Genomic DNA, 21758 nt, shown 5'->3' on the forward strand with positions numbered 1-21758 from the left:
TGTATATGTAGATGACCTGAACATAATTGGAACTCAAAAGGAGGTTGATGATGCTCGAACTCATATGAAAGAGGAGTTCGAAATGAAAGATCTCGGCAAGACAAAGTTTTGTCTTGGGCTCCAGATAGAGCATCTCCGAGAAAGGATATTTGTGCATCAATCAAACTATACGAAAAGGATATTGAAACGCTTTCGTATGGACAAAGCGACTCCTTTGAGTACTCCAATGATTGGTAGATCTCTCAATGTTGAGAGTGATCCTTTTAGGCCCTACGAAGATAGCGAGAAGATATTAGGTCCTGAAGTACCTTATATGAGTGCTATCGGTGGGCTTTTGTATCTTGCAAACTGTACCAGACCCGATATTGCCTTTGCTACTAACCTCTTGGCAAGATATAGTTCTGCTCCTACTCGCAGGCACTGGGACGGAATAAAGCATGTATTCCGTTACCTCCAAGGTACAATTGATTTAGGGTTAATATATTTTAGAAAACCTGAGTTTGGTATGGTTGGTTTTGCAGATGCAGGATACCTATCAGATCCTCATAAGGCTCGATCGCAAACCGGTTATGTTTTTACAATTGCTGGAACCGCGATTTCTTGGCGGTCCCAGAAACAAACTCTGGTTGCGACATCTTCAAATTATACAGAAACTATTGCGCTTCACGAAGCTTGTCAAGAATGTGTGTGGCTTCGGTCAATGAGTCACCACATACAAGAATCAAGCGGAATGGTCAACGAGAAAGAGCCGACGAAAATATTTGAAGACAATTCGGCCTGTGTTGCTCAACTCAAGGAAGGCTACATTAAGAGCGACAGAACAAAGCACATCCCTCCAAGATTTTTCTCGTACATAAGGGAGCTCGAGAAAAATAAAAAAGTGGACATCGAATACGTACGGTCATGTGAAAATCCGGCTGACTTGTTCACCAAAGCTCTTCCAACTACAACATTCCGAAAACACGTCTACGGTATCGGAATGCGGCATTTGCATGACCTTTGAAGAAAAAGCTAGGTCCACTATTCTAAGGGGGAGATTACGGACAGTGTACTCTTTTTCCCTTGTCATGGTTTTTGTCCCAATGGGTTTTTCCATGACTAAGTTTTTAACGAGGCACTACGTAATACAAGTTTGGACAATCAAGGGAGAGTGTTAAAGAGATAATTATAAAAAGAATGATTATCCAAAGGAGAACAGATGTCTTTCATCTGTAAAAACAGTCACTAATCACCTCTTGGTGATTTTGTCTTCTTCTTTCAAGTTGGTCAGAATTAACCGACTTTACCCATCTATAAATAGTGCTTCTCTCTTCTTTTGTAAATGTGAGATAAGCAATAATAATATCTTTCTCTTACTCTCTCAGACCTTTCACACAAAACACAAAGCTCCTCTCTCTCTCTCTCTCTGACTCACACCAAGAAGAAAATACATATATAATAAATCAGTCATTTTTCTATCTCTCTTTATTTTATTTAACATTTTTCTTGTTCACTCTTTATTAATCTTCTCTGCGTTTGAATTCGTGTGAAAAGTATGAAATTGAAATTGAAACTGAAACTGATGGTGCAATGGCTCGTCGTTGGTTCTAGTGTACGAGAACTCAATGGAATGTTTAATTTCTAAGCAAAGTAACTTTTATTATATTTTGTAGACTTTGAGTTGATATGTCCAACAACCATTGACTTTCGTGTTTTGTATTTGTGTGCGCAAGGAATACGCATTTCTTTTCTTTTTTGAGAAAAAGGATACGCATTTCCTTGTTTCTTGAGAAATAGTATTACTGTATATGCAATTTTTTTTTAATTTTTTACTTTTTAAAACAATTTTTGTCTTTCAAATTGAATACGGAGACACTTGTTGCTGGAGGAACACTTTTTTTCTTGCAATATCCTAAGTATCCTCAAACTAACTACACTCTCTCCTAACTACAACTTCTCTGACTAAGATGTCACTTCCTCTTCTTTAAAAAATAAATGGATGGCCAGTTTCTGATTTATGAGTTTTCGAAAACCAACATATTTCTCTCTCCAACTTTACTTTTTGAAATTCAGATCTAGTTTTCCAAATTTGACAGTCCTTTCTTCATTTATTAACCCTAATAGAACACCAAGAATCCAGAGACCTCGATGCGAGTTTGATTGTGTAATCTCGTCTCCACCTTTTCTTATCTCATCACCTTTCTCATCCATTCTTTGCCGCCCATTTTCGGAACTATATCTAACCATGACGAAACCAAAATCAAAGATGAAAGGGAAGATTTCCGAGCAACCAACTCCACCGGAAAACGATATCAAAGGTTTTGTCTTCATTCTATTGTGTATTATGAATTAGGGTTCTTAGATCTAAAAAATATTTTCGGCTTACATCGATGATTAATCACCGTACCTTTTTTCTAAATATAGGTACACTTCAGGCGGACCTCCGTCTCCCGCCGAGACTATTTGCAACTGATAGGTTCCCGACCAAAAGCCTCAACATCTACTCACTTTATTAGCTTTCGTTAGTGTCGGGATTCATTAATGTTTTGATGCTTGTTCTGTTTCTGGTCACTAGACATTCAGTATCCAAATCAAAGCATCAATCTTTTTAATGATACTCGTAATTATTTTCATTTCAGTGTCTGATTGTGTGCTACAAGCCTGAACTAAAAGAGCGTCTGCTTCCTCTAAGACCTACTTCAGAATTGAATCTCAGAGATGCTGATGCGTCTAGTTCTTCTGCTTTTGGTAGAACTACCTTCTTGGAGTTGATGTCTTGGATCGTAAGAAACGTGGACAAAGCCTACGTTCTTGGATTCTTGTTGATATCTCTCAAAACACTCAAATGATGGAAGTTGACAAGTTCATTATGATGCGTAGATGTGATCACTTACCCGCTCTCGTCCACGAATCTTTGTCTACAAATTTAGTCCATGTCCACATTTTAAGAAACATGTATTCTTTGCACGTGACCACATTTTCATACATATTTATTATGTCAATGTCTACACATTTGTGTAAATGTTAATATACACTCCTCTGTTTCATTTCAAGGATCGTTTTAGCTTTCTGCACACGGATTAATGACGGATTAAGGAAACAATTAATTTTGCATATTTTTTATATAAAAACATAATTACCTATACACCTAACCATATTTCAACCAAAAAATAAATAAATTGCATAATCAAATTAATAAATTTTGCATTGAAAATCGAAAACGACACTTATTTTGTAACAGAAAAAATTCTCTATTATGACACTTAATATGAAACGGAAGGAGTATAAAATTAAAAATGGATGTTAAAAGATATAATTTTTTTGTTAGTGTCCATAGTTTTCCGTCCATATCCACAACACTTTTATTTATCATACTATTCATACATGAGCTCACCTTTTTTGCTTATTTTAGGTATCAACTCGGCTGTTTGTGATGAATTTACGAAGCACTAAACATTTCACGTTCTGAATCTACATCTCGTCCTATATCCACGTTTTATTCTTTCACACTTTTTCCATCCATGTCCATACACTTATTTTGTATAAATGTTAAATATATAAAATATATATATGATAATGGATGTTAAAATATAGAAGAAAAAAATCTATAATTTATTGTAACAATTAAATTTTTTTAATATATCAAAAAGTTTGAGAAAAAAACAATATAAAACAAGGAGATAAAAAGTAATGACATAAAAATATCTAAGTAAACTTTTTTATGTTTTTTGACCAGAAACGTAAATAAGTCTTGGTCTCCACTAACTAACAAGCATACATGGTCTCCACTTACACCAACTCGTTTTCTTTTTCACTTCGTCCAGCAAGGGGTAATTTAGTCCGAAATCAGCATAACCAAGAGGAAAAGTGTCCCTTCAACAATATGTGTCTTAAACTGTAGAAAAAGTAAAGAAAGTGTTCTAAATGGTAATGCACTCATTTTTTTTTCACCAAAGTATAAGCATTTTTGTCGTTGCAAAAATCTTATGCAAGCATTTGTCAGTTTACTAATCTTTCCCATATAAAATAGTAAAATTAGTGTCAGACTGACAATCCATAATTTCAGTTTTACAAAAAAAATACACATTATGAGACCATTTACAACAAGAGTGTTGAATAATTTATTAAACTGTTGAATGGTTCCAATAAGGATGTCGAGAAAATTGTGAATGCTACGTGGATTATTTGTAGTTGAATCTTTTCAACAAGTTTAAATTTTAAAAGTGGGCGCATATTCACAATATGTCACAAGATTATTGGTTCTTGAAATTGTACACATTTTTCATTCACCCTAATTATTTCAAACATATTATTCCATATTAAATAAATATTATTCCATATTTATTTAATTTATATCAAAATTTATCAATTTGTGTGTTTATAGATCTCTTGTTGGATTTGACATATAAATATTTTTATATCATTATAATTTTCATTTCATTTTTAATATTCTTTGTTTATATTTTTAGATAATTTGTGTAATTTAATATTATTTGTTTATATTTTAGATAATTTTGTGTAAAATAAAATTTAGAATTTTTATAATCATAAAATTTAAAAATTTATAATTATTAAATAAAAATAGATTAAAAAAGTGTTGGACCTTTTTTATATAAAAATGTTGTAAATGTATAAAAAAACAGATGTATTATGAATAATTATATGAAGGTGAGAGAAGATGATGTGGAATGGTAAAAGCGAAGAATATGGTGTTGAAAAAGTTTAACCAATATACATAGTCTGATGGGTTGGTCACTTGGCCTCACATTATTTTTAATTTATTTTTCTTGAAGCAATTTAGCCTAAAAATATAAAAGTCATATACCTAGCTAGAGCATCTCTAAAAAGATTTTCTATTTTAAATTTTAAAAAATTTTATATTTGAAGTTCAAAGCGTTCTTCTACAAAATCAAAATTTCTAAAGTAACTTAAAAACTTCAAAGTTTTTTTTGGAGATGCTCTACAATTTTAAATATAATTTTTTTTTCTATAAAAAAATTCAAAACTTTAAATTTAGAGTTTTATTGAGTAAAACTTCATATTTGAAGTTTCATTACTCAAAACTTTAAATTTGAAGTTTTACTTTTTTTATTTGTATTTTGGTCCTTACAATTAATTACATATCATATTTATGATCTTTAAGTATTTCTCACTTATCATATTAATCTTTAAATATTTTATATCTCATAAATATTTTAAATTTATTTTTTTGTAAATTCAAGTTTTACACATAAAATTACATAAAAATTATAATAAGATTTATAATATTTTTAAACTATATTAGAAAACAAGAATATTACAAAAAAAAATTAATGAATGTTTTTTTAAAAAGATACATGAAAACATAATTATTACACAAATTTAAAAATTACAACAACGTTTATAGCCTGGTAAATTTGCTCCAGAAGTTCCAAAACCTCCTCAATATTGTCCAAATTTTTTTTTGTGTAACCTAAGATAGAACATTACGAAAATAATTTTATAGAATAATGTGATATTTTATTTGTAGTTTAATATTTAATTATGTATTTTGATTTATAATTTTGATTTTTTTTTGAAAGATTTTATTAATTAATATTGTTGTAATATTTTATATATATATGTGCTAATTATTTATAAAAAATTTATTGATTAATCTTAATTATGACAAATATAAGAATTATAATGTAAAATGAAATGAATTTTTTTTTTTGAAGTTTTACTTTTCAAGAAGAACACTTTGAAACTACTTCAGACATAGAGTTTTGCAAACTTCAAACTCTTTGATAACAATTTTTTTTGGAAACTTTTACACATTAATTGAAAATTTTACGCATTTAAACTTAGAAGAGAAAATGACTAGAATAGCACTAAAAAAGTTCTTATCATCAAAATAGGTAAATATACACTTATATCCCAATGGTAAATTAATTTAGACATTAGGATTTAGAGTTAAGTGGTGGGGTTTAGGATTTAAGGTTTAGGGTTAAAGGGTTTAGGGTTTAGGGTCTAGGGTTTAGGGTTTAGAGTTAAAAGGTGAGTTTAGGATTTAGGGTTTAGGGTTTAGGGTTTAAGGTTTAGAGTTAAAAGGTGGAGTTTAGGGTTTATGGTTTAGAGCTAAGGGATGGGGTTTAGGATTTAGGGTTTAGGGTTTAGGATTTAAGGTTTAGAGTTGGGGAGTGGGGTTCTGGGATAAGATTTCAAATTTTGTAAAATAAAAAAAAATAAATTTTTCAAAAAATAAAATGATATTTTGATCATTTTATTAACATAAATTTTAAAAATTGTTATTTTTGTGATATAAATTTAAAAAGTTTCTATTTTGGAGATTTGTCCAACTTAGAAATATTGTTCATATACAGTCCGGTGAGAAATAAATAATAATTTTACTTTTGAATTGCCTAAATGGAGTAGGAAATAAACAAAGTTAAGAGCGTTCTCTCCCAAGAGCATATACCCTACTTATATACTGCATATATATATATAATTATCTTTTCTCTATAAACACTGTGAAGAAGAACATGAGCTCGAGTTGTTGTAATAAGAACATCGAGTTTTTGTAAGATCTCTCTTGATCTGAATTGTTCTTCGTTTTAGATTCCGGGTCAAACCCTTGATCGATTCTCTTACTTAATAACGAACGGCCTTCTCCGTGATCAAAGTTTTAATATTTTATTTTAATTCGACGAAAAAGTCTTTTCCTTTTCTCTTTCTCTCTCTTTTATTCCGACGATGGTTTTAGCGGCGAAGCAGGCTCTCTCCGCTAAGATCGGGTTCTCCAACCCTCTTTCGCGACGGAACCCATCTTCCCCGCTCCAACGATCACCTCTCGCCGCCTCGTTTCCATCGACGGACCTTCGGAAACGCACCGTTTTAGCCGTCTCCAAGCCTCTGCACCTCTCTCCCATGAGAGCGAAGCCTCCGGCGAGACGCGAGGCCTACGAAGCCGATAAGTCGGAGCCTCAGCCGATCGATGATGATGCGGCGGAAACGAAGTCGGAGGCGGCGAAGAAGCTGAAGATCGGAATCTACTTCGCGACTTGGTGGGCGTTGAACGTTGTGTTCAACATCTACAACAAGAAGGTGTTGAACGCTTACCCTTATCCTTGGCTTACCTCCACGCTCTCTCTCGCGGCTGGTTCGTTGATGATGCTCATCTCTTGGGCTGTTGGGATCGTTGAGACTCCGAAAACTGATTTCGATTTCTGGAAAACTCTTTTTCCGGTAAGTGGGTTGGTGGAAAGGTGGAAACTTTAGGGTTATAAGTCAAATTAATTCAGATCTTGCATGAATATTTGTTGTCTTTTAGTTACCTGAGTGATATGCATAGTTTTGTTTGCTTCCTGAGTGAGAGAAGATGTCTTCTTTTGGCTGTGTTTGTGTCATAAGCTGCTGAATTTTTGTTATTATTAAAATTTCATGGCTAGATTCTGAGAATCTGATATCAGCTTAGCTTCTAGTAAAGTTTAGTCTATGTTAAAGTATTGAACTTTATGATATTTTTGATTGTACTAAAAGAGTGGTTTTGGTTGGATTGCTTAAAGGTTGCTGTGGCACATACGATTGGTCATGTGGCTGCAACGGTGAGTATGTCAAAGGTTGCGGTTTCCTTCACTCACATCATCAAGAGTGGTGAACCGGCGTTTAGCGTTCTTGTCTCGAGGTTCCTTTTGGGTGAAACCTTCCCTACTTCGGTTTACTTGTCCCTTATTCCGATCATTGGTGGCTGTGCTCTCTCTGCTCTTACTGAGCTTAACTTCAACATGACTGGTAATATATATATTCTAGATCGTGACAATCGTTGTTGTCTTTGTAATTCTTGTGTGATTTGGGATTGAGAACTAATAATGAATCATTATGTTACTTTCTCTCTCAGGTTTCATGGGAGCGATGATATCGAACTTGGCTTTTGTGTTCCGTAACATCTTCTCAAAGAAGGGAATGAAGGGAAAGTCTGTGAGCGGAATGAACTACTATGCTTGTCTCTCCATGCTATCACTCTTGATTCTCACCCCCTTTGCAATTGCGGTTGAAGGTCCTCAGATGTGGATCGATGGCTGGCAAAAGGCTCTCTCCGACGTCGGACCTCAATTCGTCGGGTAAACTCTTTTAAACTCAAAAGTATCGTTTTGACGTTTTGTTCTGTTAGAAGTAGTCTTGTCCTGTTCCTAGAATATCAAGTTCTTGTCTTTATCTTACAAAATTCTTGTTCTCATCTTAATTATTAAGAGTCGTGATTAGGACAATGAATCCATCTCATTCGCTTCCAAAATGTGTAGGTGGGTGGCTGCGCAGAGTGTGTTCTATCATCTCTACAACCAAGTGTCTTACATGTCTTTAGACCAAATCTCTCCCTTGACGTTTAGTGTCGGTAACACCATGAAGCGTATCTCAGTCATTGTCTCCTCCATCATTATCTTCCGCACCCCTGTCCAGCCCGTTAACGCTCTTGGAGCTGCCATTGCTATCCTCGGAACCTTCTTGTATTCCCAGGTAAACCACACAACACACAAATCTTTAAATGACCATTATACCCCTGTTATCCATATGCAATATGACAAATAAACGTCTCTTGGCTTCATTGCACAGCCACATGATGACCCTTTAGCCGTATGGTTAAAGCTAACTATTACTTCTTCGACATCATCAAGGATCAATATCTTGAAATCCTCATCTTGATGTTACTTTATCACGGTTTTTTTGCGTGTGGTGCAGGCAAAGCTTTGATCGGGCAAGACATGCAGTGTTCCAGTCCGATGTTGAGCTCGTTGATTTCGGCTAAAACCGGGGGAAAGAGCTTGATGTAGATATGCGTCCACAATAATAATGAAGAAATTATGAGAATGGAGACAACAAGGTTTAGTTTGTTAGGCAGTTTCTTTTTCTTAATTAAGCTTTTTGGATTTAAGTATTTGAATTTGGGGGAATACTGAGAAGATCACTGCCTCTTTGTAACTAAAGTGGGAAAATACAAAATTGTCCCCTTGAGAATAAAACAACTTTCTTCAACTTGGAGAATTTTAAAATATATATAATAATATTTCAAGATTAATCTCGTTTATACATATTGTATGTATGGGTTTTCAGTTTATATAGTTTCGTTTGATGGTTTTGTTTATTCATTCAAACACTATAAGCAACATGCTTTTCATTTGTTAGAAATATTCTCTAAGCTTCTGTGACAAAAAAAAATAGCATCTAATTCTATTTTGAAGTTTCCAAAACTCTATATTTGAAGTTTAAAGGCGTTCTTCTCCAAAAACAAAACTTCAAACATAACTTCAAAACTATTTGTATTTTATACTATTGTTCTTATATTTGTTATAACTAATTTGAATTCATAAAATTTTTGTAAATAACTAGCACATATATAAACATATTAAAACAATATTAATTAATAAAATATTATATTAAAATATAAAATTTTAAACAAAATAACTTAATTAATATTAAATTTCAAGGAAAATACAATATTATTCCATAAAGTAATTTTCGTAATGCATTTTAAAGTAAAAATAGCTCTCTTCATTTTTAATTTGTAGATTAGAGATAAAAATTGTTGAAATCGGGAGATATTAATATTTGTAAATACATTAGATCAGAACAAGAAAGTAAAAGAGAAACATAAAATATTGCTAAAAGACTAACTTTTATCGATGATATTAATACTCGTGAATATATTCAATATGAACAAGAAAGAATTGTACGAAAAGACATCATCAACAACAACCATATTCAATTACACCAAAAAAATTGGACAATATTTGAAAATTTTGAAGGTTCCAGATCAAACTTACCTGACTATTAGTGTTGTTGCAATATTTAAATATGTGTAATAGTTATCTTCATGTAATTTTTTAAAAGTTTTTTTGTTAAGTTTCTTTTGTATATTTTTGTTAAGTTTCTTTTGTATATTTTTGTTATCTAAATCTAGTTTTAAATATTTTAAATCTTCTTTTAAATTTTTATTTAATTTTGTGTGTATACTTAAATTTTGTAAACAAAACTTCAAATATTTATGAGATATAATTTTTATAAGGATTAAAATAATAAACAATAAAATATTTATGAATTATAAATGTGATGTGTAATTGTAGGGACCAGAATACAAATAAAAATATGAAACTTCAAATTTGAAGTTTTGAGTAGTGAAACTTCAAATATATAGAAAATTGAAGTTTTGAAGTTCTTTTTTGGAGAGCAAAAAATTTTATATTCGAAGTTATAGAGTGTCTTTTGTAGATGTTCTAAGCAGGAATTCCAAAGACTAATGATTTAGTTATCAAAGAAAGAATTATTATTTGTATGAATATGTTGATGCTTGGGAATAAAACTGAGGCATTAGATTTTTTTGGTTTATGTGGCAGAAATAAAAAGAGACATGTCTCTTGGGTTTTCAGAAGAGGCAGTGATTAGGTTCAGTGAGGAATATACTCAAGTATGAAAATTTGCATTTCTTTTATTTATTTATTCATCAGAGTCCCCACTTTTCTTTTTGTTAGTCATAAAGGATCACAAGCTGAACATGACAACAGCAGATGGTATATCGTATATGTTTCCAACAATTGGACCCTTTTCTAATGTAGCAATAGCAACATTTATTATAAAATTTTCAATAGTTTGGGGATCTATTTGTATATAAAATTTTTAAAAAAATTTGGGAGCCTAAAGGATCACAAGCTGAACAATGACAACAGCAGATGGTATATCGTATATGTTTCCAACAATTGGACCCTTTTCTAATGTAGCAATAGCAACATGTATTATAAAAATTTCAATAGTTCGGGGATCTATTTGTATATAATTTTTTTAAAGAAATTTGGGAGCCTAAAGTAAATGTTTTATCGGGCTTGCCCATGACCAGCCCTCGAGATATCCTTAGACACTACACTACTCCATGGAAACCGTCTCCTGTTGGATGGTTTGAATACAACCCTAACGCTAGCTTTCAGGATGTAAATGCACCTGTAGGATCAAGTTGGATCATTCATGACACGAAAGGAAGATTTGTAAATTCGTGACAGAAGGGATATTTTTTTCACTTATTCAAAAGTGTCAAACCTAACCGAGTGGTGGTAGTCTAGTGGCAATCTTTTGGGGCTTGGTGTGTACCCACATCAGTTTTGAGTTCAATTTCCTCTGGGAACTAAATTATCATCACTTGGCCAGTTTGGGCTTGGGTTTCGGCCCAAGTGGTTTACATGGTGGATCGTAACAGATGATCGGTTCACCCCCTGACATTAGTCGAAATGTATTCTAAACTCGGATCATGCAGTGTAGTAGCCAGTCCACTCCATAGCACTAAGTGCGTTCCTCCCGAGGCCGACCGGATCAGCAGATAGGATTTATCGGAAAAAAAAGTGTCAAACCTTTGGAAGATTTCAGTCTTCTTCAGGCTCTACAAACGTTATAGAATCGAGGTTTCAACTGGATTATTATATTTACGTCGAAGAGAGAGAGAGGGCAAAGTAGTGACACACTTGATCTCTGATCATTGTATCAAACTTTTTGCTAGTGTTCAAGTGGTACAAATAAGTAACAATCCAGCAGCAGATGTACTGACTCGAACCGTATAATATATAATACACAATATGATCAATGTCTTGTTCAAGAATATCTAAAATATATCATGCTGGTATATGCAATCGTGTGTTCTAGCAGAAACCAAGGAAGTGGCAGCAAACTAAAGAACAGTTTATTCAAACTTTGTTCACTTCTTAGTCCTTTTCTGTTTCTAATTATTTTGGAAACGTCCCGACCGTGTAGAAGTACAAATAGATTACAAGAACAAAAAAGATTTTCACTGTCTTAAACTTAAAAGAAAAACAAACAAACAAAAGGGTCTAATTTTTATCAAACTTCAAGATACTTAGCTACCGTCTGAACATCTTTATCTCCTCTTCCGCTGAAGTTCAATACGACTCTGCTTCCGTCCGGTAACGTGGGACATAGCTTCTCGAGGTGAGCTAGTGCGTGAGAGGTCTCCAGTGCTGGAATGATTCCCTCTAACCGCGATACTCTCTTGAACGCTACAAATCAAAATGAACATAGAAGGTGAGATATGAAAACTACAGAACATTTTTATAATACAGAACAAAAGGCTATTCATTACCTTCCAATGCTTCTTCGTCCGTTACGCTAAAGTATTCAGCCCGTCCCATGTCTTTCAGGAAACTGTGCTCCGGTCCAACTCCAGGGTAGTCCAATCTGTAAGAGACAATCCAAAACCGTGATCACGAGAGACTAGTTATGATGGCTAATGGATCATTAAATATAGAGTTTTTTTATCTTACCCTGCACTGATGGAGTGAGGTTCAATGATTTGGCCATCATCATCTTGCAGCAAGTAACTCATAGCTCCATGTAGAACACCCACATCTCCCTTTGTCAACGTAGCAGCGTGTTTGCCACTATCCACTCCGAATCCCGCAGCTTCCACACCGATCAACCGGATCTCTGTGTCATCCACAAACTCATGGAAGAGTCCCATCGCGTTTGAACCCCCACCAACACAAGCCACCAACACATCCGGCTTCCCTCCCCATTTCTCCAACGCTTGTCTCCTCGTTTCTTTACCTATCACCGCGTGAAAGTCTCTGACCATCATCGGGTAAGGGTGAGGACCCGCCACAGATCCCAATATGTAATGAGTAGTCTCAACATTTGTCACCCAGTCTCTTATCGCTTCTGAAGTAGCATCCTTCAACGTTGCTGTTCCAGAGTGAACTGCTCTCACCTGTAAAACCACGAGGGGTTCAATAAAAATCGGTCTAGGCACCTAGGCGTCTGGCTAAACGAAATGATTTTTCTAGAAGGATTTTTTTTTTTTTAAAAAAATCAATTTTTTGAACATTACCTCGGCACCAAGAAGTCGCATCCTGAACACATTGAGTGCTTGTCTCTCCATATCTTGAGCACCCATATAGATAATGCACTCCAGACCAAAACGAGCACACACGGTAGCTGTAGCCACACCGTGTTGACCAGCTCCTGTCTCAGCGATAATCCTCTTCTTCCCCAAACGCTTGGCGAGAAGAGCCTGAGCCACGGCGTTGTTGATCTTGTGAGCTCCTGTGTGATTCAGGTCTTCTCTCTTCAAGTATATAAGCGGCCCTTCTCCATTTTCGCGGCGGTAATGCTCCGTAAGCCTCTCTGCGAAATACAGAGGGCTTTCTCTACCCACGTAGTCTTTCAAGATCCCCGCCAACTCTCTCTAACAAAAGATTCATTGACACAAAAGACAAAACTCAGACATAGAACAAGAGAGAAACCGAACAAGAGCATCTATACATTTTGCTCAAAGATCCAAACTTTACCTCAATCTGATAACAACAAAGCTATAATCTCAAAGACCCACAACGCAAAATGTTTATTTTCTATTCAAATCACGAAGGACAAGGTACCTGGAAATCATCGTCGGTGGCGAGAGAATGAAACGCCGTTTCGAGCTCGGAGAGAGCGTGCATCAGCGTCTCAGGGACATACTTGCCACCAAACTTCCCGAACCGACCGAACGAATCGGGTCGTTGCCAGAGAGTCGGGTCAGATCCGGCGGACATGAGAACAGGCGGGTCCTTGGCGATGGTGCAGGAGACGGAGAACGATGGCCTTGAGCGAGACGATGGCAGAGGCGTAAATTTGAGAGCTTTGGAGGGGGATCTCAAATGGGTCAATTGGGGAGAGGAAGAAACGGAGGTTCTGAAAGAAGCGACGGTGCCTGAAGCTGCCATTACCGAATGAATGAATCTCTTTCTCAGTCAATATATGTCCGCCTCCTTGAATATCCTATTGTTTCCATAGGAAGGGTTTTTATAGATTCTTTCATTGATATGTTGATAATATTCTTTTACCAAACAAAAAGTAAGTTGGTAGGAATGAAGAAGATGTGATTAGATTTGTAACACATGGTTTTTTAGAAAAATATTCGAATGAGCCGTCGTTACCTACCATCTGTTTCATTTAGCATACCATTTTTTCATGTCTTTTGTTATAAAATATTTTTTTTCAGTTACCATACATTAGTACTAGGATAAAAGCCACACCTAACACGGAATAAGATGACTAAATTTGTTATTTTGAAGATAAGAAAACATTAGATCTATTTAATTTTGGATACTAGTTTGTTTCGGATTGGTTGTAAAACGCCATGCATTCTCTAATTCCCTTCGGCCACTTTTGTCAGTCTTCTCCTTTTTGATCCGAGTTGAACATGAATTCCTTATCACCGAATTCTCATCATAGTGTTCCTCCAAGTTAAAAACGGTTGTTCCTCGGCGTTTAGCAGGAGTGAGTGCGTTAGCTTCAGCTTCTTGGGACGACCCTCCAGACAACATTAAGGACCTCTGTAATACATTTACAAAATTGTACAAATACACTTTAAGATTCATTGCAAGAACCAAAGGTCAAACCAATTCAAAGAAACAATACTTTACCTCTGGTCCATCTGAAATTAAAGAGTTTTCCAAAGACAAAGTATTCACTTCTCCCTTCAATATAAAAAATATTACAAAAATCATAAAAATGGCCGTAATGAATCAAAAACTCAAACAAATAGTCGTTTACAATACCTTTGGTTGACTCAAGTCCTCAAACTCGGTAACCATCTCAATGTTGGCCACAATTTTCAAGACTTTGTAAGTGTCATTCTTGTAGAGAAAATTTTCTTTCTCAATGCCAACCTTGAATAGATAGGTTTTACCTACTAAATCTTTGAGTGCCAAAGGAATATCAGCCGGGTCTTGCATCTGTCAATAAAACATGTAGAGTATTAAAAGACATATAGAACAATGACTGATCATTGTTCACAATGATATAACCCAACTTACCTCATCAATATTAGTTCCAGTTAGCTCATTGCAAGGGTGATGAAGTAACTGGAGTGCAAGATTGTCAAATAGTAAAAAATTTGCATTGCTGGTATTGTCTAGCACAACCAAATGCAACTTGTATCTAACATAAACGACAACATAATTATATTAAGAAAGGCATAATCGTGTTCAGCTAAAAATCTACGAAAATAGTATATAGTAATTAACTTGGCATCAACTTTGGGTTATTCACCTTGCATTTGCCGCAGTAGTAGTGGAATCCCAGTTTATCATCATCTTCTCCATCGTCAATGGTGTCATTAGGCACATTCAATACCTTCTTCGAACACACATTGCAACTCAAATAATACCAACCCATATCGGAATCAATAGCTGCTATTGTGCACATCACAATACACTGCTCAACCTAGATGAATAAACTTTAATCAATAATTTATCTGACATGTTTTACAGTATCAAAATACAACAGCTGTTTGAAATATACGAAACAAATTGGAAAAAGAGAGTAACAACATACCCGGTTCAATTCAACCATCTGAGATATGGTTTTCCTAGGAGTGTTGAAAAAAAAATCATTTTTATCCCCAACTCCATTTGTCAGCATAAGCGGCTTAGGTTGAACAACAGCAAATGGAAGTTCATCCTTCGGCAACCTTTAAAGAAGAACAACACACAAATAAACAACAATGCCTGAGATAGACATGTGTATATCGTATTCTTTTGCATAAATATAGAAAACGAAAACCTGTAGTGACAAAAATGCCTCCACCTCAGGCATAAATGGATTCAGTTCGGCATCTGAAACATTATAGGCATTGGACACTACGCTCTTCTGCAGTTGACAGTGTAAAGGTGTAAAATAAAAATTATAACAAACTTTAATCACTCGAGTTATACAAAAAGTACAATATTAAATGATGGGATAAAATACCTTTCTAAACTTTAATTTTCCCAAACCGCAAAACACAAACTATTGCATTATCACCGCCTCTTTCAATAGCCTCACTGACATCAGTAGCAAAGTTACCCCATAACACCATCGGCAGACATTCATCCCTAAAATCACATAGGGAATTAAGTAAAAACTCAGATAACGTACCCAAATTTATCTATATAGGGTTCAAAAAATATAAAGACGTTATTACTTTTCATTACAAAGTTCCACTGTGATTTTCTTTGTGTCTTTCCCATCAGCTGATACAACTTCAATGGGGGTCACTTCGAAAATCTGACTTATTACATCTGATTAACATAATATATGTGTTATATAATATTTAAGCATATCAAAAAATATACTCCCACAAAACCAAATTTTTATTACTTACCAAACAAATAGTCTGTATTGAGTGTACCATCAAGAATGTCCCTGTAGTTTACTGGTTCAAAACCAGTTAGCTCATCGGGCAAAGCATCACAACACCTCACACGTGTTGTCGAGAGAAATCCAATTTTGTATGGATGTATGGTGATGAGTGTCATATTTATCGGTTTTTATATTGATTTCTAGCTAAGTTTGATTAGTTTTTATTATGTATTCTGGTCATTTTCGAGTCCTTTTGTGTTATATAGTATTTATACAGGTCATAGGGGCTAAACTGCATAATCAAGAGTTTTGGAGCAAAATCAAGGGTTAATATGCTCAAATGGAAGTTCTGGGGTCGAAAAGGAAAGAGGCACAAAACTCAGGGATCAAAGGTGCAAAATATCAGAAAATAGCCATTGCTGTGTCGTGAGTTTTCAAGTGTTCGATACGAAGAAGATGACGTGCTCGATCCGGTGCCCTCGAGCCAGCCATCGATCCTCCACCCCGAGCTGAGCAAAGCGACCACCAGGAGAACACGAGCTGCTCGATTCACCTCCCTCAACACAGGGCCGGCTCAACACTGTTAGGGGCAGTGTCTTTCCCATCAGCTGATACAACTTCAATGGGGGTTACTTCGAGAATCTGACCTAGTACATCTGATTAACACAATATATGTGTTATATAATATTTAAGCATATTAAAAAATATACTCCCACAAAACCAAATTTTTATTACTTACCACAAATAGTCTGTATTGAGTGTACCATCAAAAATGTCCCTGTAGTTTACTGGTTCAAAACTAGTTAGCTCATCGGGCAAAGCATCACAACACCTCACACGTGTTGTCGAGAGAAATCCAATTTTGTATGGATGTATGGTGATGAGTGTCATATTTATCGGTTTTTATATTGATTTCTAGCTAAGTTTGATTAGTTTTTATTATGTATTCTGGTCATTTTCGAGTCCTTTTGTGTTATATAGTATTTATACAGGTCATAGGGGCTAAACTGCATAATCAAGAGTTTTGGAGCAAAATCAAGGGTTAATATGCTCAAATGGAAGTTCTGGGGTCGAAAAGGAAAGAGGCACAAAACTCAGGGATCAAAGGTGCAAAATATCAGAAAAATAGCCATTGCTGTGTCGTGAGTTTTCAAGCGTTCGATACGAAGAAGACGACGTGCTCGATCCGGTGCCCTCGAGCCAGCCATCGATCCTCCACCCCGAGCTGAGCAAAGCGACCACCAGGAGAACACGAGCTGCTCGATTCACCTCCCTCAACACAGGGCCGGCTCAACACTGTTAGGGGCAGTGTCTTTCCCATCAGCTGATACAACTTCAATGGGGGTCACTTCGAAAATCTGACCTATTACATCTGATTAACATATTATATGTGTTATATAATATTTAAGCATATAAAAAAATATACTCCCACAAAACCAAATTTTTATTACTTACCACAAATATAGTCTGTATTGAGTGTACCATCAAGAATGTCCCTGTAGTTTACTGGTTCAAAACCAGTTAGCTCATCGGGCAAAGCATCACAACACCTCACACGTGTTGTCGAGAGAAATCCAATTTTGTATGGATGTATGGTGATGAGTGTCATATTTATCGGTTTTTATATTGATTTCTAGCTAAGTTTGATTAGTTTTTATTATGTATTCTGGTCATTTTCGAGTCCTTTTGTGTTATATAGTATTTATACAGGTCATAGGGGCTAAACTGCATAATCAAGAGTTTTGGAGCAAAATCAAGGGTTAATATGCTCAAATGGAAGTTCTGGGGTCGAAAAGGAAAGAGGCACAAAACTCAGGGATCAAAGGTGCAAAATATCAGAAAATAGCCATTGCTGTGTCGTGAGTTTTCAAGCGTTCGATACGAAGAAGACGACGTGCTCGATCCGGTGCCCTCGAGCCAGCCATCGATCCTCCACCCCGAGCTGAGCAAAGCGACCACCAGGAGAACACGAGCTGCTCGATTCACCTCCCTCAACACAGGGCCGGCTCAACACTGTTAGGGGCAGTGTCTTTCCCATCAGCTGATACAACTTCAATGGGGGTCACTTCGAAAATCTGACCTATTACATCTGATTAACATAATATATGTGTTATATAATATTTAAGCATATCAAAAAATATACTCCCACAAAACCAAATTTTTATTACTTACCAAACAAATAGTCTGTATTGAGTGTACCATCAAGAATGTCCCTGTAGTTTACTGGTTCAAAACCAATTAGCTCATCGGGCAAAGCATCACAACACCTCACACGTGTTGTCGAGAGAAATCCAATTTTGTATGGATGTATGGTGATGAGTGTCATATTTATCGGTTTTTATATTGATTTCTAGCTAAGTTTGATTAGTTTTTATTATGTATTCTGGTCATTTTCGAGTCCTTTTGTGTTATATAGTAGTTATACAAGTCATAGTTGCTAAACTGCATAATCAAGAGTTTTGGAGCAAAATCAAGGGTTAATATGCTCAAATGGAAGTTCTGTGGGCGAAAAGGAAAGAGGCACAAAACTCAGGGATCAAAGGTGCAAAATATCAGAAAAATAGCCATTGCTGTGTCGTGAGTTTTCAAGCGTTCGATACGAAGAAGACGACGTGCTCGATCCGGTGCCCTCGAGCCAGCCATCGATCCTCCACCCCGAACTGAGCAAAGCGACCACCAGGAGAACACAAGCTGCTCGATTCACCTCCCACGACACAGAGCCGGCTCAACACAGTTAGGGGCAGTGTCTTTCCCATCTTTGTGTCTTTCCCATCAGCTGATACAACTTCAATGGGGGTCACTTCGAAAATCTGACCTATTACATCTGATTAACATAATATATGTGTTATATAATATTTAAGCATATCAAAAAATATACTCCCACAAAACCAAATTTTTATTACTTACCAAACAAATAGTCTGTATTGAGTGTACCATCAAGAATGTCCCTGTAGTTTACTGGTTCAAAACCAGTTAGCTCATCGGGCAAAGCATCACAACACCTCACACGTGTTGTCGAGAGAAATCCAATTTTGTATGGATGTATGGTGATGAGTGTCATATTTATCGGTTTTTATATTGATTTCTAGCTAAGTTTGATTAGTTTTTATTATGTATTCTGGTCATTTTCGAGTCCTTTTGTGTTATATAGTATTTATACAGGTCATAGGGGCTAAACTGCATAATCAAGAGTTTTGGAGCAAAATCAAGGGTTAATATGCTCAAATGGAAGTTCTGGGGTCGAAAAGGAAAGAGGCACAAAACTCAGGGATCAAAGGTGCAAAATATCAGAAAATAGCCATTGCTGTGTCGTGAGTTTTCAAGCGTTCGATACGAAGAAGACGACGTGCTCGATCCGGTGCCCTCGAGCCAGCCATCGATCCTCCACCCCGAGCTGAGCAAAGCGACCACCAGGAGAACACAAGCTGCTCGATTCACCTCCCTCGACACAGGGCCGGCTCAACATTGTTAGGGGCCCTAGGGCAAGAAAAAAAATTTACCCTCTAAAATTTATACGTAGATAATGTTTAAAATATTTTTAAAATTTAATCAGTAATATTTTATATATTTTGTAATGAAAATAAAACTATATACATATCAAATAATTTTGGGCCCTTTTCAATTTCATTTATTATATTTATATTTTTTTTATATATAAAAATAAAGATTTATAAAAAAATTGGGCCCCTTAATTAGTATTATACGGGGGGACACGGGCTTGGGCCCGGGGCGGTCGCACCGCTTGTCCCCCCCAATGAGCCGGTCCTGCCTCGACACCAGGCCTGCAAGTCACGAACCGTGAAGCCCCAAGCGAACGATGAGCTTATTCCAGACTGCTCGATGTGGCGCTCTCGATCAATTCTCGACACCACTTTCTCTAAGCCTTCAAACTGACGGCCTGAATCGGCCACTTCGCGAATCTGTTCTGCTCGATGGTTCCCTCTCGGTTCGAACAGCAAAACGAGACGGAGGAGACGCGGTGGTGGCGCTCTGGCGCGGCGGACACAAAGGAGATGCCACCAGAGATGTAGTTGCAGCAGTCACAGTCACAGAGCTCGAGTCACAAGCTCAACAATGGAGTCCCGACCTGAACGGAGAAGAAGAAGTGGAGACCAAACGCAAACGCACTTTTTACAAACGCGGTCGCAGCAGAAAATAGCGTTTGCGTTTGGCGTTTAGCTTTGACTTTTGACCTAATCCTTAGGACAATATATATGTGTAAAAGGAAATAACCTAGAGGATATTCTCTTTTATCTTGTCTTTTTGTCGATCTTTGCAGACTTCTTTCTCTCTACACTTGTTTCAGTTCTTAGTTTATCAGATCTGCTTCTGTTTATTTTAGATTATCTTTCTAAATCATGTTTATCCTTAATCTTAACATGTGCTTAAGGATTTCCATGAAGATTAGTGAGTAGTCTTTTAGTTGGGTTTAGGGTTTCTCACAAAGGGATCTCATGAGTTGTTGACTTAGGATTGCTAGATCTAGAGATTTATCTTAAGATTCTTCACCTATTGGTGTTCTTAATGCTGAAGCTTGATTAGCTACCTAACTTCTGAACCTAAGTTATTTCATGCCCGACAGGTGCTTGATGAAATGCTTGAAACAACTTTAGATGAGCAAAGTGTCCTTAGCCAACGACAGTTGATGTTATTGCGCTTTGTGAACATATCAAACCTGACCTTATTGCTTGTTTAGAATCTGAAACTCAACGACAGTTAGTGCGGAGGATTCTATAAATTAGAGAGTTAGCGCTACGACAGTAGGTTAATTCTATTATCGTGTTTGAGTTCAAGACGTTGCTTAACTTCTTTCTCTAGTCGTTTATCTGTTTGTCAGCAACGAAATGATTTCCCAAGAATACCCTATGCCCAGCGCTTTTTCTGATAGTATTTCATCTTTGTTTCTCTGTTTATCTAGCTAGCTTGCTTTTATTTACTGTTCTTAATTATTGCAAAACCAAACAAAATCTCTTCTTAGTCTTAGCTAGTAATTTATCATTAGCTCTTCTTGTAAACTATGGTCCTTGTGGATTCGATCCCGTATTACTGCTACGCACTTTACTGGGCACTTGCAGTTAGTCTTTCGGGTTAAAACCTGAGATATCATATGGCTGTTCGGTATGAACCGCATGAGGGGCTGAGTGAAAACTTGAGGAGAATCTTGGAACTGCCTTGTGACATAAATGAGTCAAACTGATTCACCATATCTTTTTTTACGGAAGTGTTAATCTTAACGCCCTACATAAATTTATAACAATACACGAAAAATAAGCATACATACATTTTTAAATATCGGAACACAAAGAGTAAAGATGCCCTAGCTACATTGGAGTCGATTAGATCCATCTCGATCGTCACACCACCAAAAGCAGAATATTGTTTCCACAGACGTACTATCTTCACCCTAATCTTCCAAATTGACTTGAATGGTTTCAAGTCACACACATCAGTTATCGCATCCATTATAGTAGAATGAGAGAAATTTCTAAGTTTTCGAGTGTATGGATACAATTATCTGAATGGGAGAAAGGAGGCTTACATAGGTTTACTAAACCTAATTCAATAGAGCATAGATCGCGTGTATACGAATTAATTAATAGCATATATTTTGACTTTGCCGTTCACTCTAAGATATATATATATACCATAGCATAAAAATGCCAATTATA

The 21758-nt window shown here is 35.9% G+C and overlaps 2 protein-coding genes, 1 long non-coding RNA gene and 1 pseudogene across 3 annotated transcripts; 2 read left to right on the forward strand and 2 right to left on the reverse strand.

Moving 5' to 3' along the window:
* The first annotated feature begins 1855 nt into the window (after positions 1–1855).
* LOC106316198 lies at positions 1856–3023 on the forward strand. The gene is made up of 2 exons (XR_001264763.1): positions 1856–2297; positions 2404–3023. It is a non-coding gene; the product is annotated as an uncharacterized LOC106316198 (long non-coding RNA).
* A 3400-nt stretch (positions 3024–6423) lies between these two features.
* LOC106312838 (glucose-6-phosphate/phosphate translocator 1, chloroplastic) lies at positions 6424–9014 on the forward strand. Its single transcript, XM_013750509.1, has 5 exons — positions 6424–7182; positions 7503–7728; positions 7835–8057; positions 8238–8451; positions 8674–9014. The coding sequence occupies exons 1-5, from the start codon at positions 6691–6693 to the stop codon at positions 8683–8685; spliced, it is 1167 nt and encodes a 388-aa protein (XP_013605963.1). The 5' UTR covers positions 6424–6690; the 3' UTR covers positions 8686–9014.
* Positions 9015–11631: 2617 nt separating this feature from the next.
* Positions 11632–13821, reverse strand: LOC106319040 (tryptophan synthase beta chain 1, chloroplastic). The gene is made up of 5 exons (XM_013757248.1): positions 13362–13821; positions 12815–13171; positions 12252–12694; positions 12071–12165; positions 11632–11987 (listed from the first exon to the last, which is right to left on the reverse strand). The coding sequence occupies exons 1-5, from the start codon at positions 13686–13688 to the stop codon at positions 11812–11814; spliced, it is 1398 nt and encodes a 465-aa protein (XP_013612702.1). The 5' UTR covers positions 13689–13821; the 3' UTR covers positions 11632–11811.
* A 239-nt stretch (positions 13822–14060) lies between these two features.
* Positions 14061–21552, reverse strand: LOC106314930 (annotated as a pseudogene).
* Between the last annotated feature and the right edge of the window lie 206 nt (positions 21553–21758).

Source organism: Brassica oleracea, chromosome C9, assembly GCF_000695525.1.
Source record: "Brassica oleracea var. oleracea cultivar TO1000 chromosome C9, BOL, whole genome shotgun sequence".
Classification (NCBI taxonomy): Eukaryota; Viridiplantae; Streptophyta; class Magnoliopsida; order Brassicales; family Brassicaceae; genus Brassica; species Brassica oleracea.

Bases quoted from the DNA above. Each gene is read 5' to 3' on its own strand.
- LOC106319040 (XM_013757248.1), bottom strand. From the start codon at position 13,688: ATGGCAGCTTCAGGCACCGTCGCTTCTTTCAGAACCTCCGTTTCTTCC. The intron at 12,695-12,814 runs GTAATGTTCAAA...GTGGTTTTACAG, and splicing joins TGCGACTTCTTGGTGCCGAG to GTGAGAGCAGTTCACTCTGG. The intron at 12,166-12,251 runs GTAAGATAAAAA...TGTCTCTTACAG, and splicing joins CCTCACTCCATCAGTGCAGG to ATTGGACTACCCTGGAGTTG.
- LOC106312838 (XM_013750509.1), top strand. From the start codon at position 6,691: ATGGTTTTAGCGGCGAAGCAGGCTCTCTCCGCTAAGATCGGGTTCTCC. The intron at 7,183-7,502 runs GTAAGTGGGTTG...GATTGCTTAAAG, and splicing joins TCTGGAAAACTCTTTTTCCG to GTTGCTGTGGCACATACGAT. The intron at 8,058-8,237 runs GTAAACTCTTTT...CAAAATGTGTAG, and splicing joins GTCGGACCTCAATTCGTCGG to GTGGGTGGCTGCGCAGAGTG.